At 61.9% G+C, this 16,889-nt stretch overlaps 1 protein-coding gene across 2 annotated transcripts; it reads left to right on the top strand.

Moving 5' to 3' along the window:
- Positions 1-3,500: 3,500 nt before the first annotated feature.
- On the top strand, positions 3,501-16,283 carry SHOX (SHOX homeobox). 2 transcript variants are annotated; one of them, XM_070402705.1, is made up of 6 exons: positions 3,501-3,539; positions 3,735-4,171; positions 8,036-8,244; positions 14,089-14,146; positions 14,282-14,370; positions 16,038-16,283. In XM_070402705.1, the coding sequence occupies exons 2-6, from the start codon at positions 3,871-3,873 to the stop codon at positions 16,281-16,283; spliced, it is 903 nt and encodes a 300-aa protein (XP_070258806.1). In that variant the 5' UTR covers positions 3,501-3,539; positions 3,735-3,870. The 2 variants fall into 2 exon arrangements, with proteins under 2 accessions (XP_070258806.1, XP_070258805.1); XM_070402704.1 differs by having other exon boundaries at positions 8,033-8,244.
- Positions 16,284-16,889: the final 606 nt, after the last annotated feature.

Raw genomic sequence — 16,889 nt, 5'->3', positions numbered from 1 at the left:
AGCACCTTCAATGAGCAAATCTACCTGGCAGGGAGGGTCCTTGCTTGGGCTAAAATCTAAGGAAGAACACGAAGAGTTGACGTTTGGTGTCTGTCTTGATTTTTATTTATTATTTTTAAATTATATATATATATATTGTTTATTAATTTGGGATGGCAAACCCACTTTATCTTGTTCGTTCTGCTTTTATTATATATATACATATACATATATACATATATATATATATATATATATATATATATATATATATATATAAAATCTTTGTGGATTTCAGAGAGATCAAGGCTCCTGCACGCCCCCTACTGGCGATCGGGTGCCCTGACCGGGGTGGGGGGAGTGAACCATGACCTCCTGGTTCATATGGATCAGCGGTTCTCAACCTGCGGGTCGCGACCCCTTTGGGGGCCGAACGCCCCTTTCACGGGGGTCGCCTGAGACCGTCGGAAAACACATCTGTAATCACATATTGTTTTTGTGATTGATCCCTGTGCTTTCATGATGTTCCATGTGTCACCATGAAAATCCATCCTGCAGATCAGATGTTTCCATGACGATTCATCACAGCAGCAACATGACAGCGATGAAGCAGCCACGAGAATAATGTTATGGTTGGGGGTCCCCACAGCACGAGGAGCTGTATTCAAGGGTCGCGGCCTTAGGAAGGTTGAGAACCACGGGTAGAGCTTGACCTCCAACCACTGAGCCACACCAGCCGGGCTGGTGTCCGTCTTTAAAAGGGGGGTTAGCTGTGCGCCATGCGCCCAGGAGAGGAAGAGGAGGAGGTTGGGGAGATTCCTGGAGGCGCCAGACCCAGGTCTGAGCGGGGTTCCCTGGGGAGTGGGGGTGGCGGGGGGGGGGGGGCAAGCTTGGGGTATGGCAGGGTCCAGACCCTATGGATCTGCAGGGAAGGCTGGGTCCCTGTAGGTTTTTTTTGGGGGGGGGGCGGCGCAGCAGTTTGGGGGCTCACCCCCAGGTCCCTGGAGATCTGGCCTGTACCCCCGAGGCTGAGGGGAGGAAAGAGATCCTGCCACTCAGAACCCCAGACATTCGCCCTGGCCCAGGTCCCTCTCCAACATAGTCCCGTGTCCCCAAAGAAGACCTCCCTTGCAGGCGGGTTCCCCAGACTCGGTTGGGGCCCCAAGACGCGTATTCCCATCCCCCCCTCCTCACCCCGGCCTGCTGTAGGTTGGCAAGGGTTTGCCCACGCCTGGGCCGCCACGCGCCCGCCTCCCCCCCGCGCGCCCTGCCCTGCGCGCCCGGCTCCGGAGGCAGGAGGGCCCGGCGCGCGCTCCTCCTCCTCCTCCTCCTCCTCCTCCTCCTCCTCCTCCTCCGGCGGCCGCCCGCCTGCATAATGGATGAGCGGCGATTTGTAATTCCCTGTGATACGCGCGCGCCGCCTCCTTCGCTTTGATTCGCGGGGGCCGCGGCCGACAAAGACCTGTTTGTTCCGTGGCGAGGGCTCCTTCGTCTTCGGTCTTTCAAGTCCGAGAGAGAGAGAGAGAGAGAGAGAGAGAGAGAGAGAGAGAGAGAGACGGCGGCCGGCTGCTCTCCAATTCCCCCGGCTCCCTCCGTGCGCCCGGAGCGCAGCACGCGGGGCTGAGGCTGAGCAGCTGGGACCCGGAGCGCAGAGGCGCGGGCGCCGTACAGCGCTCCCGGAGGAAGGATGAGGGAGAGAGAGAGAGAGAGAGAGAGAGAGAGAGAGAGAGAGAGAGAGAGAGAGAGAGAGAAGGGAGGGAGGAAAAGCTAGGGTCTGTCCCCCGCCTCTTGGGGAGACATCCCCCCCCCACCCCCAGCGCACATACACACCCCGATCTCTCTCCAAACTTGGATGAGAGAAACTGGATCCCTGGGTCCCAATGGCAAGCCGCCCGGGTATTTTCCTCTCTTTGTAATAAAAATTAGACATTGTACCCGTTCCCAGCCGGGCTCCCCGAGAAATGTAACCAATTTGCTGCCTGGGATGGTTCGCTTGTTAGTGACCCGGGTCCTACAGCGGTGCGCGCCCCCCCCCCTCCCCCGGGTAGGACCACCCCTGCTCAGTTTGGAAAACTCTCCTAATCCTGACACACACACCCCCAGATCAAGGCTCCCCCCACCACACACACACACACATGCACGCGACCCCCAGGCCCCGTAAGATTCCGGATAAATCCTTCCCGTTTCCTTCGCGTCTGAGGTGAGGTGGCCCGGATCCTGGTCCTGAGGACACAGACATTCCAACTGCAGAAAATGCGAAATCAAACTCTCCAAAAACAAACAAACCAACCCCCCAAAACCACACACACACACACACCATCCCTCTCTCCCCCAAAACCTCGTCTTAGTTCCACGTGGGAATGGAGGGGGGGGGGGGGTCGAGGGAGAGGGAAAGACGGAGGGGAAAGAAAGGCAGGGAGAGAGAGAGAGAGAAAAAAAAAAAACAGGGAAAAGGAGAAAAAAGTCAACTTTCTTCCCAGATGGAGTTTTGCACCCGGCGAGCTTGGCTTGACTTCGGCGATTGTTCAACGCGTTTCCGTGTCGCCGCTGCCCGTGGAGCGAAATGGTTCCCTCCCAAGCGCTTTGGGGAGGGAGGGGCGCGTGGGAAGGGGGCTCGCCAGGGACACCCGTGACACAGCCCCAATGTTATATATAGATTTTTTCTCCCCAAATAAATATCCTAGACACCAGGTTTGACAGCCCTAAAGAAGGAGGCACCGGTCCGGCCCGGCGGGGTTGGACGCGCGCGCGCGGGCCAAAACGATTCTTGCAGACAAATTCGTTTTTTCCCCCCCGACCCGCGAGCATTTCCACGTTTCCACAGAAGCGCGCCCCGCCCCCCAAAGCCGGTGCCTGGGCAGCGCCCCGGTCCCCGGCCTTCCCGGCGGCGGCGGCCGCCCCAGCGAGGTCTGCGAGCCGCATCTCACGGTAGAAAACGGGGCGTCTTTCTCCCCCTTGCGGGGTCCCGCAAGCCGTCCCCCAATCACGCAGCGCGCGCGCGCGCGCGGGCCCCGGCTGCTCGGGTTCTCTCCGTGGCCAGCGCGGGCAGGTCCAGCCAGCCTTCCACCGCCTCGTCTCCAAATTGGAGTCCGTTCCTGCGCGTGATGGCGCGTCCCCCGCCGCCCCGAAGCCCTGGGCCTCTCCTCTCCGCGTGGCCTCGCACCGACCCAACCCGGCCCGGATACACATCATCCCAGGCGCGCGCTGGAGCTGCGCTCCTACCCGGGCCGGCCCCCGCCGGCTGGGACCTCCTCGCCAATCCTGAAACTGCTCCTCGAGTTTCGTTTCCGCCAGCCCTGGAGAGAGAGAATGCGGATACCTGTTTGGAGGGGGTGGGGTGGGGGCTGGGGGGCGCTGACGCCTGCGCCCGCCCGCTGCCTCCTCGCTCGCTCGCTCGCTGGCTGGCTGGCGCGCGCGCGCCCTCTCTCTCCCTCCCTCCCTCCCTCTCCCTCTCTCTCTCTCTTCCTTCCACCAAATTCGCTGCGTACCTCTCCGCTCCAAGGTGCAACAGACGCCCAGCCCGTGATGAAATGAAAAGAAAGTCAATTGCCCAAGTGGAGGTGGGAGTGGGGGGTGGGTGGGTGGGTGGGGTGGGGGGGGCAGAGACTGCGTGTCTCGGCGTGCGCCCCGCCGCCCCGGAGTCTTAATTGCTGCCGACAGGGGCGCGCGGGGGGGGGGGGGGGGGGGGAAGCTGGGCGGAGGTAGCGGCGTATAAATAGTGAGACATCCAATTGAAAAGCATAAATCACCCGCAGGAGGGACCTACCCTCACACGGACCCGGCGTCTCCGCGCGCGCGCGCCCCGGGAGGTGTGCGCACCCCAGCCCCGGCTCCCAGCCAGCCAGCCCCGCCGAGCCCCCCGCGGACCCCCGCCGGCCCCCCTGGACCGCGATGGAGGAACTCACGGCGTTTGTATCCAAATCTTTTGACCAGAAGACGAAGGAGAGCGGAGGTGGTGGTGGCGGCGGCGGCGGCGGAGGCGGCGGCGGCGGCGGGAAGAAAGATTCGATCACCTACCGGGAAGTTTTGGAGAGCGGACTGGCGCGCGCCCGGGAGTTGGGGGCCTCGGACTCCAATCTGCAGGACATAACGGACGCCGGCGGCCACTGCCCGGTGCATTTGTTCAAAGACCACGTGGAGAGCGACAAGGACAAGCTGAAGGAATTTGGCGCCGCGGGGAGGGTGACGGAAGGTAAGCTGGCCGGGGGGGGGGGCCTCGTCTCCTCGCTGCCGCCGCCGCGGAGCCTGCACCGCCTGCCCCCTTCGCTCCGTGCGCGCGCGCGCGCTGCACCGCGGGGAGCCGGCTCCTGGAACCGCGGGTTCGCTCTCCAGTTCTTCCCCTACGAACAGCCACGGCTCTCGGATGGAAAGGATCTGGCTTATTCGTTAGAGAGGAAGAAAACGGGGGAGGCCAGCGCGGAGGCGGGGAGGGAAGCAGGCCGGGCCGGGGGAGCGAGGCTGGGCAGGGGCCGGACTCCCTTCTCCGGGCGGGCGTTGCCACTGGCCGCCGTCTGGGGGAACTTGCCCGGGTTGGGGTGGATCAGAGAGGGCGAGGGGGCAGGCGCGCCTACAAACCAGAATTAGCCTCCCCGCCACCCATCCTCAGATGCAGACACCCTAGTGCGCACGGAGCGGACATTCCCGCGCGCCCTGCGCTCCCCGGCTCCCCGGCTCCCCGGCTCCCCGGAGCTAGAATCGGGCCGCCGCGTTGGGGACGCGCGGGACCCCGGAGTTAGTCGGGGTTGGAACGCGCGGTCGCCTTATCCGCTCCCCCTAATCTTTCCATAGTTTTTGCTCAGGGAAAACTCACCCTCGCTCCCCGCCCCAACAACCTCTGCCCCCAACCCGCTCCCTTGAACCTGGAGATTGGATCCTGGCTGAGCCGAGGCCTGGAAATTAAAAACACTCCTGCGCCCGCAGGTGGCCAGCGTCTGGCTGTGGCTTTGAAGGGCGCCCGGCGGCGGCGGCCTTACCCGAGGCTGCGGGAGCGCAGCCGGCCTGCCGCTCGCAGACGAGGGATCTGCGCTCTGGGCTTACCCTGTTGTTGAGTCCTAGGGGGGCGCAAAGGCAGGATTAGGAGAGGTTTCCCAGCTGGACAGCGGGGGGTCCCACCCCGGGAGTTGGGGGGCGGGAGAGGGGGAAACGCTGAAACAAGACAACTGACAGCGAGCCATCCATCACGGGCAACAAATTGGTTACATTTCTCAGGATTGCCTCATGACCCGCGGCTACGTTTAATTTTTATTAGGAAGGAAGGAAAGGCACAGGACGCTGGCCATTTGGATAATTTGGACACGGGGGGTCTAGTTTCTGGCATTTGAATGTTGAGAGAGGTCAGGGGTGGGGGGTCTCCCTAGAAGGGGGTCCCTTCCCTCTTTCCCCCCTCCAGCACCCACTTCTCTCTCCGGCTCTTGGGGACCCTTACACTGTGGTGGCCGACTTGGATGGGGTCCCCTTGGCGTTGAAGCCCTAGGCTCCCCCGTGTGCATGACCCAGCCGCGTTTTCCAGGCCTTGACCTCGTAGAAAAAAGCCCCCCCAAATCCTCCCGTCCCCCAATTGCTGGCTTGCCTTGCCTCGGGCCTGGCCTCCCACACCTGGCTCTGTAATTCATACAATAATGACTCTTTGCTTTGATGGAGAGAGAGGGGCCGCCGGCTGAGCTGGACTCCGGGGTGGTGTCGGGCGGGGTGGCTGACATCCTGACCGGCTCCCCCACTTCTTCCGAGACTCGAAATCCCCGAGCCGGGGCAGCAAGCGCCTTTGCAACTGTCCAGACCCGCTCGTTCGAAAAAGCGAGAGGAGAAACACGAATGAGCATTCGTAGGAAAGAGAGAAGAAAGGAGATTGGACCGAACCCACGTTCCCACTTGCACCTTTTCCCTCTCAGCTAGGAATGCAGACCCCCCACCACCAGGCTGAGCCCCCACCCCCCTCTCCCCAGGCTGGTATTCGGGGAGCAACACGGAGGCGCTCAGGGCACCCTGGGGCGCCCTCCCCGGGAAACCCGGCGGCCCCGACCGAGCTGAGCTGTGGGTTTAGCAAAGCCGGCTGCTGCCCTGGCTGCTTTGAAAGGACTTTGAAAGCCCCGGCGTCTCAGCTGGGATCCATCCTCCGAGGTCCAGAGTTCAGACGCATAAAGCGCGCGGAGCATGTGGTCGCCTCCGGGAGGAATTTTTACTGCCGGGGGAAGGGACCCGGAGCGCGCGCTCGCTCTCTCTCTCTCTCTCTCTCTCTCTCAAAGACGTGCCGTTTTCTGTTTTTTTTTTTTTTTTTAAATGCAAGTTGGGGTTGAGCATCCACCCATGGACTCGATCCTCGATGTTGGGGGGGCGAGCAGGGGGCAGCCGGTCCACGATTCTCTCTCGTCGTTGGTGTTCCTGTCTCTCTCTCCCTTCCTCTCCGAAATCAGTAACAAAAATATATTTAAAGAAAATAAAATGCAAGGGGGAGGTTGGCGTCCAGCAGCCAGAACCCCCCCTAAATGGGGAGGCAGGCGCCCAGGCAGGTTGCAGAATGGGGGTCCGCTGTCCAGCTCAGGGCCTGGCGGGGGAGGGGGGGTGGTGGAGGGCCAGGGGCTCCCCAACTTCTCTCCTCTCCCCACACAAGTACCGAACCCCCTCTCCCCACCTCTGCCCCCCTTTGAAAGTTTCCGCCCTGATTAGTTGACGCTGCTCATTTGAGATGGTTTCGGAATTGGTAGAATCCGGGGAGTGTCCGGAAGATCAGTATCTTTTTTAAAAAACACACAAAACGATTCATGTCAGAGAGGAAGGGAGAGAGAGAGAGAGAAACACCAGTGATGAGAGAGAATCATGGATCGGTTGCCTCCTGCTCGCCCCTCACTGGGGAGGGAGCCCGCACCCCTGGCCGGTGCCCTGATGGGGAACCCAACCGCGACCTCCTGGTTCATAGGTCGATGTGCAACCTCTGAGCCATGCAGGCTGGGCCGGAAGGTCAGCATCTTGTCTTGGCCCTCAGGGGACATCTAATTAGGGCACCGAGGTGCTCAGCCATCCCAGGATGGCGGGGAGGAGGGGAGGGGAAGGGAAATTTTGGGGACGCCGCTCAGGGCAGTATTGAGTGGATTTTAAATCCCTGAGCCTGGCAGGAAAGGACTCCATTTCCAAAAATCAAGAAGTGTCGGGGCGAAATGCTTCTAGAAGCTGACTGTCTTGTTTGGAACACACACCTCACTCTCCCCTCTCCCCCCTCAACTCACTCCTCCCAGCAACCACACACAGACGCTGCCATGATTTTTGGAAATAAGAAAGGGCCACGCTTGGCGCCCTGCTGGGGCGTGTTCCGGACCCGCGTGGGTGAGAATATGTGTGAAAGAGAGAGAGAGAGAGGGTGACAACAGCAGGAAGTCGAGGGGCTGTGCTCACAGGTGCACCCCCTGATGCACGGAGACCAGGGTGGGGGGTCGTGCGCCCTGGTTCCGGAGGGAGTCTCCGGCTGGCTCCTAGGGCTCGGCTGGCGCTTGAGGAGACGAGACGAGAGAGAGAGAGAGAGAGAGAGAGAGAGAGAGAGAGAGAGAAAGAGAGAGAGAGAGGCTATTTTCATCTGTCAACAGATACAAAGTAATGAAAAGAAGGGAACCGTTTGGAGATCAGAAATACGGCCCCGCCAAGGCCTGAGTTGTTACAGAATAGCCGCGTCTTCCCTCTTGAGTTGCTTTTATCGACTTTGACGCAGAGTTGGCGTCAGGGCGCGAGTGGACGGCGAGGCCCCGCTTGCACACGCTTGGGTTTCCACCGGGGCACACGCAAAAGTGTCCACCGCGCGCGCGCAAGCGTGTGTGCGTGGCCCGTCTGTCGGGGGCCTAGGGCGCACGGGCCCCGGGAGGCGCCCACCGGTGGTGGAGGGACTGGGCCCAGGGCGCACGGGCCCCGGGAGGCGCCCACCGGTGGTGGAGGGACTGGGCCCAGGGCGCACGGGGCCCGGGAGGCGCCCACCGGTGAGGGGTGGTGGGGGGACTCCGGGCGGGCGCCCCAGGGCGGTGGCGACTCGGGGAGGCCTCAGCGCTGAGCCCTCCTCCGCCCGCCCGCCCAGCAGGTCTCTACGACTGCAAGGAGAAGCGCGAGGACGTGAAGTCGGAGGACGAGGACGGGCAGACGAAGCTGAAGCAGAGGCGCAGCCGCACCAACTTCACGCTGGAGCAGCTCAACGAGTTGGAGAGGCTCTTCGATGAGACGCACTACCCGGACGCCTTCATGCGCGAGGAGCTGAGCCAGCGCCTGGGGCTGTCGGAGGCGCGCGTGCAGGTAGGACAGCGGTGGGAGGTTGGCCCCCCCCCCCCCCCCCCGGGCCGGCCTCACCACCGTCCCCGGGCCCCTGGGGCGCACCAGGGGCCTGGACACCTTCAGGGAGCTCGGAGACACTGGGGACCGGCCTGGAACCAGGCCCTTTTGGGGATGCCCTAGGTCCTCGCGCGCATCGGGGGGCGCACGGTTCGCGCGCACGAAGGGCACGTGCCCTGCCTGACCTGCTGGCCGAGAGAGAGAGAGAGAGAGAGAGAGAGAGAGAGAGAGACTATCTTACTGTGTCTAAGCTGTCTTAATATGTCCAGATTGCCAGGAATTTGGGTCATTTTTCCTTCTCATTTCCACCTCTTCCTCCTCCTCTTCTTCCTCCTCCTGGGCTGCCTCCTCCCTCTATTCCGGGGAACAGAGAGAGAGAGAGAGAGAGATGGGGGGATTGGGGAGCGAGGGTTTTGCACAGGCGGCATGTTGATGAGCTGGGTTGCTGTCCACGCGGGGCCGGATTAGCCTCCGCGCGCTCGCTCGCGGGGCTCCAGGAGGGAGGAGGAGGGGGGACCGGACGGACGGAAGCCTGGTGCCCCATCTGGCGAGCCACTGTTGGAGGCGCCCTGGGTGTGCGCGCAGCACGTGCGAGCAGGAGGAGGAGGAGGAGGAGGAGGAGGAGGAGGGCGCCCCAGCGAGCGAGCGAGCCTTTCTGGGGCTCTGCGAACGCGAAATTAATAAGTAATAATTTATGGATGAGGGGAGAGTAGCAGAGGTCCTGTCCCTTCGCGCAAGCAGCGCTGACACCCCTTGGGGAGGTCGGCTTTCCGTCTGTCCCCGGGTCCCGTCCCGTTGCCACAGTTCGGAGAAGGACAGGAGGCCCCGGGAGTGGAGGGCAGGATTCTGGGGGGGGGGGGGGGGCCTCCAGGGACCGGTTTTACATACGCGGAATTAATTTTGCCGACCCGGGAAGCCACCAGCTTTAAAGGACCCGCTGTCAGTCTTATTGGCTCGGCGGCGGCGGCGGCGGCGGCAGCGGCGTCCCCACTCCTGGGAACCCAACTTCGTATCCCGAATGTTTGTGTCCGGAACGAAAACATCAAATGCGTTTTTTTTTTTTTTTTAAAAATAGAGGGTGTTGCCCGAAAACCTGCCCATCGAAAAAAAGTGTGTATATATCCATTTTTTTTCTTTTTAAAAATATGTTTTTATTTGATTTCAGAGACGCAGGGAGAAGGGAGAGAGAGAGAGAAACATCCAAGAGGAGAGAGAAGGAGAGAGAATCTTGGATCGGGCGCCTCCTGCGCGCCCCGCACTGGGGATGGGGCCCCCCCAAAACCCGGGCCTGTGCTCTTGACCTGGAATCGAACCCGGCACCCTCCCGGTTCCTAGGTTCGATGCTCAACCACTGAGCCACGCCGGCTGGAGTATATATATATTGTTTCTTTTTCTCCCAAGCGTGTCCCATATTTTTGTTTGTTTTTGGACTTAAGAAAGCGAGGGCGACTTCCGATGAAACTCGACCAATAGATCTTCTTCTACTGGCTTCCAGAACCTTCTGGGCATCGGTGCCACCCCCCCTCCTCCCCCCATGGGCAGAGGAGGAGGCCTGGGGACCCCTTTTCCTTTTGGGGGTGTCTCTGTGGCCACAGCCAAGGGGAGAAGGCATTTATTTTTTATTTTATTTTATTTTATTTTCATTTTTTGCCGGCCACCCTTTCTCCGGGAAGATGAATCGGGCTGCGCCCTATAAATTAATGAAAAGATTAAACTTTGGCCGGAGGGGACATCAGCTCTCCCGTCATTTCCCCCGTGTGGTGGTGAGTGGTGAGAGGCTGTGTCTCTCCGAGCCCCGGCCTCGTCCGTAATATCTCTCAGGCCTTGATGTAGTGTTTCGATAAAAATAAATTACTTGTAATTGAATTCCGCACTATTTCACTCCGCAGTCTATTACTCCCAGGCCGGCCAGCAGCGCGCAGCCAGCGCGCACGGCGGCGGCCAAAGCGGGCCACGGAGGGGGCTCAGGGGCGCAGGGGCGCAGGGGCGCAGGGGCGCAAGGGCGCGGACAGTTGGTGGGTGGGGTGCCCGCAGGACTCCCCAAAGCCCTAACAGAAAAAGGGGGACCCCCCCCCCCCCCCCCCGGTGAGCAGCTACCCATCCCATCCGCCAGGCGGACGGGAGAGTTACAAGGTCCCGGCTGTAAGTAACAATTAAAAACAAAAAAAAACAAAACGAACGCGTAACACAAAAGCCGCGCGCCTTTGGGCCCACGGGGACCAGGACCGCGCGGAGAAGAAGGCGAGAGGGCAGACGGGGGTCGTGCCAATCAGTTGAGGCAAAACGTGTCACGGAGGGGGGTTGGCAGGGGGAGAAATTTTTAAAAAAATAGGGGGGGGGGGAGTGAGGGAGGCGAACAACACGACCCCCAGCAGCGCGCGCGCCTCGTCATCCCCTGGCTCAGCCCGTGCGCGCCCCGCTCGCCCCGCCGCCCGCCCGCCCGCGTTTCCATGTCGTGGGGGGTGGGAGGCGGAGGGATGGGGAGGGGAGAGAGAATTTGCCCTAAATAAATTGCGGCCCCGACAACGAAGCTGTCGCTGATTAACCTTTTATTTTCAGAAGGTTGTCCCCGGCTCCCAGCTGCCAGCCAGGGTTGTAAATGGAAAGTTATGAGCCGTGCGCTCCGGGGGGGTGGCGCGCGGGCGCGCGCGCGCGGAGCGGGGAGAACCCGGGCGGTAATTTAATTACCGGCAAATATCTTTCGGGCTGGATGGCGGGGCGGGCGAGCGCGGGGCTAAATTAAATGTCATTATTCACTGTCGGTAATGGAAATCAAAAAGGAAATCCGATTAGGGGTGTTTTCGGAGGGAGATGGGTGAGTGCGCGCCTAACCGCCCCCTCCCCCCCCCCCCCCCGGCCCCCGCGCCCCCCCCATCCCTCTTGTAAATGAAGAAATAAGTGTCTAACGCAGTGTCGGCCGCGTTACTTAGCATTTTCACGACTAATTGGAATTGATCGCGAGTCACCCCCAAGTCTGATGGATGCTCGCGCGACCGGCGCGCCTCGGCTAATTCATCACTTTTATTCCTCATAATGTTTTTGTGTTTTTTTTTCCCTCTCTCTCTCTCCTTCTTCCCCTCCCCTCCCCCCCGCAACCTCCCCCTTTTTTTCCTGCCCTTGAAGGGGGAAGTGAGCGTGGCTTTTCTGGATTTAACGAGGATGGTGCTTTTTTTGGGGGGGAAAATGCGCTTGCGGGGTGCGGCGTGGGGGGGATGGGGGTGCGCGCGCGCGTGGGGAATGGGTCCTGGTTCATCTAAGTTTATGCTCCCCCAGAATGGGGGGGTGTGGGACCCCCCCCCCCCCCGGGAGAGGGAGGCGCCCCCATGGACAGTGGGAAATGTTCAGGCCACCGGAATGGGGGGCAGGACGAATGCGATCCATCCGACAGTTAACCCAAAACATGGGTCAAGATTTGGGGATTTCAAACTTGTGGGTTTCGAGGCGTCGCAGGTCTATCTCAGAGACTCCCCAAACCGAAACAGGCAGCCACAAGGAGGAGACAAATGAAAGAACCCCCCAAATGAAAGAGCCAGAGAATTCTCCAGAAAAAAAAAAGAGAGATACAGGGAATGGAGATGAGACGTGTATCGGGGTCGGACACGGGGTTTGGAATAACGGTGTCGAGGTTGCTCAACAGCCCGGCGGCGGCAAAAGCGGGCCACGGAGGGGGCTCAGGGGCGCAGGGGCGCAGGGGCGCGGACAGTTGGTGGGTGGGGTGCCCGCAGGCCTCCCCAAAGCCCATTTACACGGGTAGGCCACGAACACGGAAATAAAAGGGTGACCCGGCACAGACAGAAAACACTGGAAGGGACACAAACGACAGCGGGGCCTTGACTTACGAGTCTAATTCGTTCCAAGACCGAGCTCGTTAAGAAGGGGCTCGTTAACTCCAATTACTCTGTCAACTCAAAGCAAAAAAAAATCATCCCAGAGACAGCCGGTATCTCAAAAAACTCGTTCGTGGGGACACTGGTAAGTCAAGGCCCCACTGTAGTAGGTTGGGGGGGTCCTTTTTTGGGGGGGATTTCAGCAGAGCCATGCACACTCTCTCCCCCACTGCCCCCCCCCCCCCGCCTCCCTGGCGACATGAATTTTGGAAACTTCTGGAAAGCCAGTTCCCACCCGGGCATGGGGTGGGGTGGGGATGGGGAGCAGGGGCGCGAGGATGGCTCAGCCTGGATGGAAATCTTGTTCCTTCAAAGTCTCGCACAGAAACGTTCCGATTCCAAAGGCTTTCAGGTGCTGCCAACATCCCGGTTTCGCTCAGGTTTGGCGCCGGGAGGCTCCGGGGTGGGCGCGTGGAATAGGACGCACGCCAGTGCGCCCGCGCGCGCGCGCGCGCCCAGCGCAGGGGTCCCCACAGCCACCCCGGTAGAGTGGGTGAGGGAGGGGCCGATTCCTTTGTGTCCTGTTCTCCTGTGACGTGGTCAGGGAGCGTGGAAACCAGTTAGAAAAAGAATTAACTAACTGGGAACTATTTTTTTTGGGGGGGGGAGGGGGGCCGGGTGGTGTCCAAATTTGTCTGCGCGCCTGAAGGCTTCCTGTTGACTGATTTGGGGGCGGGGGGGGGGGGGCGGGAGGGGTGCTGGGCAGCGCGGGGGAGGGGGCTTTGGGGCGCTGGGGGCGGAAGATTTTTGCCTTTGACCAGCCAACTCAGCTGGGCCACCCACACTCTCCACCAGGCACCCCAAGAATTAGGCGTCTTTGGAGAAGCCAAGCCCCTGAAAATACATTTGTATGGATTCAGACAGAAAGGAAGAGGGAGGGAGAGAGAGAGAAACATCCATGATGAGAGAGAATCATGGGTCGGCTGCCTCCTGCACGCCGCAACCCGGGCCTGTGCCCTGGCGCTCTATCCACTGAGCCACACCGGCCAGGGCAGGACCCTGTAGCCTTCACTGGGCTTCCCAGGAAGTTTATGGACTCGGGGGCGTTTGCTCTGAGCTTGATTGCGGGGGGGAGAAGGCGGGGATTTCGAACTATTTATCCACCTGTGCGCGCCCCCCTCCCTCCCTTCCTCCCTTCATTGGCTGAGAAAGTCCCAAAAGTGTAAGATCCCGGGCGCTCCCAGCGGGTGACAGGGTGGAGGGGCGATGCCCACATAGAAGGGTTCTCGCCCTGTCCGGTGTGGCTCAGTGGGTAGAGCATCAGCCCATGGACTGAAGGGTCCCGGGTTCGATTCCCGGTCAAGGGCACGTATGTAACTGGATTGCAGGTTCCCAGGCCCTGGTCGTTGGGGGTGGGGGGGGGGCGTGCAGGACGCAACCCGTCGATGTGTCTCTCTCACATCGATTTTTCTCTCTCCGTCTCGCCCTCTCCCTCCCACTCTCTCTAGAAAAGAAAGAGCCCTGGCTGGTGTGGCTCAGTGGATAGAGCCTCGGCCTGTGGATTGTAGGGTCCTGGGTTCGATTCCCGGTCAAGGGCACACGCCCGGGTTGAGGGCTCGATCCCCAACCAGGAGGGGGCGTGCAGGAGGCAGCCGGTCCATCATTCTCTCTCCTCATGGATGTTTCTCTCTCTCCCTCTCCCTTCCTCTCTGAAATCAATGAAAATATATTAAAAAAATAAATCAATGTTTGGCGAACCCCACCCTAGCGGGGGACGGAAGGGGGGTAGCCAGTTCGTGGTTAGGGCAGGGGATTAGATGCCATTAGAGGCCTCGCCCTGGGCGCCTGGTGCAGCGAGGAGGTGGTGGAGGGTGGATGGGGGTGACGCCCTTGGTCTCCAGGCCGGGCCTGGCTCACCGGATTCTCTCTCTCTCTCTCTCTCTCTCTCTCTCTCTCTCTCTCTCTCTCTCCTCCCTCTCAGGTCTGGTTCCAGAACCGGAGAGCCAAGTGTCGCAAACAAGAGAACCAGATGCATAAAGGTAGGCGCGAGCGCACGCGCACGGGTGGCGTCGGGGGCGCGCGCTGAGGCGCAGACGCGCGCGCGGGGGGAAGATGCGCGCGCTCGCGCCCGTGCGCGCGGTGGCCCGTTCACGCCTCCTGTCTTCCCTTCGCAGGCGTGATCCTGGGCACCGCCAGCCACCTGGACGCCTGCAGGGTGGCGCCCTACGTGAACATGGGCGCCCTGCGGATGCCTTTCCAACAGGTAGCCGGGTTTTTCTTTTTCTTCCCCCGGTGGAAACCTCGCTGGGCCCCTCTGCCTCCGCCTCCGCCTCCCGCTCCCTTCCCCTCGGCTTCTCCCGCCCCCCCTCGCGCAAGAAAAGAGGCCGCTGCTACAAAAGAGCATTTATAGACCCGTTGGCACGCGTTAAATTCACGCTGTAAAACTCCAAGGCTCACCTTCAGGGGAGCCCCAGGCCGTAAAGCTAAGCACCGTGTTACCAAAATCCGAGGGAGGGAGGAAAAAAAAAATCCCACCTACCCAAGGAGCCACCCACATACTCACCGCCAGGAGCCTGGGGGCCGCCGGGGCGGGGGTTGGCGGGCACTGGGGTGTGAGGGCGGGGTCGACGCCCAAACCCGACCCCCCTCGCGCGCGCGCTAAGGGCCTAGGATAGAGGTGTCTGCGCTGCTCCCGCGGAGTTGGCGGGCCTCTGGCCCAGCTCTGAACACGGTCCGGAGCGCGCAGAGCGCAGCCCGTCCTGCGTGGACAGGGAGCGGCCACGGGGTGGCCAGGCGCGTGGGGTCCCAGTGTCCAAAGGCCCACGCCCGGTTCGGGACCAGAGCTGGGTATATGGTGGAGGTGTCCTGAGCGCGCAGAGCCCCCCAACCCCGCGCCCTACCTTGCGTGCGCGCGCAAAGCCAACTTGGCACCCCGGTTGGAGCCCCCACGAGGGGGGTGGGAGTGTGCGCACTGGAGCAACATGGGGAGGCACCCTCTTTTCTAGCGCTAGAGCGCAGCGCCCTCCCCCCCACCCCAGCCGCTCCTGGCGCCCTACCTTGCTTGCGTGCAAAACCAACTTGGCACCCTGGTTGGGGCGCCCACGTGGGGGCTGGGAGGGCGCACGCGGGAGGGACAGGGGTGCATGGCCACGACGCAAAGCTGTTTTGCCCCAAAGGGTGGGCCCAAGGTTATATGGGGACCAGTGTTGGCTTGGGGGCAGGGTCAGAGGATGTGGCGGGGGGGGGGGGGGGCGACGGGTGGGAGGAAGGGCGAGTTGCGTGGTTTCAGGCTTAACCTGCCCAAGTCCCAAAAAGCGTCCAGGGCCACGGTGCTGGGCGTGGGGTGCACAGACATGGGGGTTCAAACCCCCTCCCTCGCGTGGGCCTCTCACAGCTCAGCTCCTCTTCCCCAGAACAGACAGGATGGCCCTTCCGCCTCCCTGGTACCCCCGGCGTGGGGTCGGCCACGAGGCCCTGATGAAATTAGCCCGAGGATTTGGCTGTGCGCCCCACGAATTTGGGAGGTCCCTGGGAACGGGTTGTGTGTGTGTGTGTGGAGGGGGGGAGACCTCTGCCTGATTCTGGGACTCCTGTGAAGTCAAGGAGAGAATTCGGGGGCTCTGGTAAAGAGGGGGGCCCCAGCTGTAGACACCCCAAATGTTGGAAAGGACTTGAGGGTGGGTATCGCTCAGGACGGGGGTGGGGGGGGGGGAGGCGCGGAGATCTGGTGGGTTCCCCAGTTCAGGGTGGGATGGACACGGTGAGGAGCCGACAGCCCTGAGTCCCCCAGAGGAGTAGGGGGGGTCCCCAGGCTGGGGCATGGGGGGTGGCTCCAGAGAGAAGGAGAGAGGCAGGCAACCCATGGATTCCATCTGGGCAGGATCCTAACCTTCTCCATTCGCGCCCCCCCTCCTCCTCCCCTCCCCGCAGGTCCAGGCGCAGCTGCAGCTGGAAGGCGTGGCGCACGCCCACCCGCACCTGCACCCGCACCTGGCGGCGCACGCGCCCTACCTGATGTTCCCGCCGCCGCCCTTCGGCCTGCCCATCGCGTCGCTGGCCGAGTCCGCGTCCGCCGCCGCCGTCGTGGCCGCCGCCGCCAAGAGCAACAGCAAAAACTCCAGCATCGCCGACCTCCGGCTGAAGGCGCGCAAACACGCCGAGGCCCTGGGCCTCTGACCCGCCGCGCGCCCCCCGCCTCCGCCTCGCGCCCGCGCCCGCGCCCGGGCCCCGCACCCCGCCGCCCGCCCGCCCGCCCGCGCTGCGTCCTGCACTCGACCCCCTGCGCGCGCCCCCCTCGGCCACGCGGACTCCGGACCGGGCCCTGGCGCAGCGGCCTCCCTCCTCTTCCTCGCCAGAGAGGGGGACCCCCCCCCCACCACGTTTGGCTTGGAGAGGGGGGGCCTCCCAGGAACGCACGACCCCGCCAGACCCTCGCTGAGACTGGGCAGGAGAGAGACCTGGTGACTGAAAGACCCTCCGACCCAGCCCTGGACCTGGGACCCACGTGGCGCTCGGACTCGCTTCTCTCTCTTTCCGCTGCGCGCGCGCGCGCGTCTCTACCCCGTGCATGCGGCCTCCTCCATCCACACCTGTTCGAAGATTAAGATCCCATCGGAGTCTATTTCACACACAAACACAGACACACAAAAAGCCTGAAGGCGCGCATTTTCTCGGTCCGCAACGATGCGACCATCCTTGCGTCTATCCATCCGAGCAGCGAGGAGCAGCGGGACACCGCGCGGATTTCAGGACGGACACGGGGCGCCTCCGAAGCTGGGACCC

The sequence above is a fragment of the Myotis yumanensis genome, unplaced genomic scaffold, assembly GCF_028538775.1.
Source record: "Myotis yumanensis isolate MYYU_CA2020_CCGP unplaced genomic scaffold, mMyoYum1.0.hap1 SCAF_24, whole genome shotgun sequence".
Taxonomy (NCBI): Eukaryota; Metazoa; Chordata; class Mammalia; order Chiroptera; family Vespertilionidae; genus Myotis; species Myotis yumanensis.
Note: the sequence above shows the minus strand (reverse complement) of the source record. Positions and strands in the feature narration are given on the sequence as shown.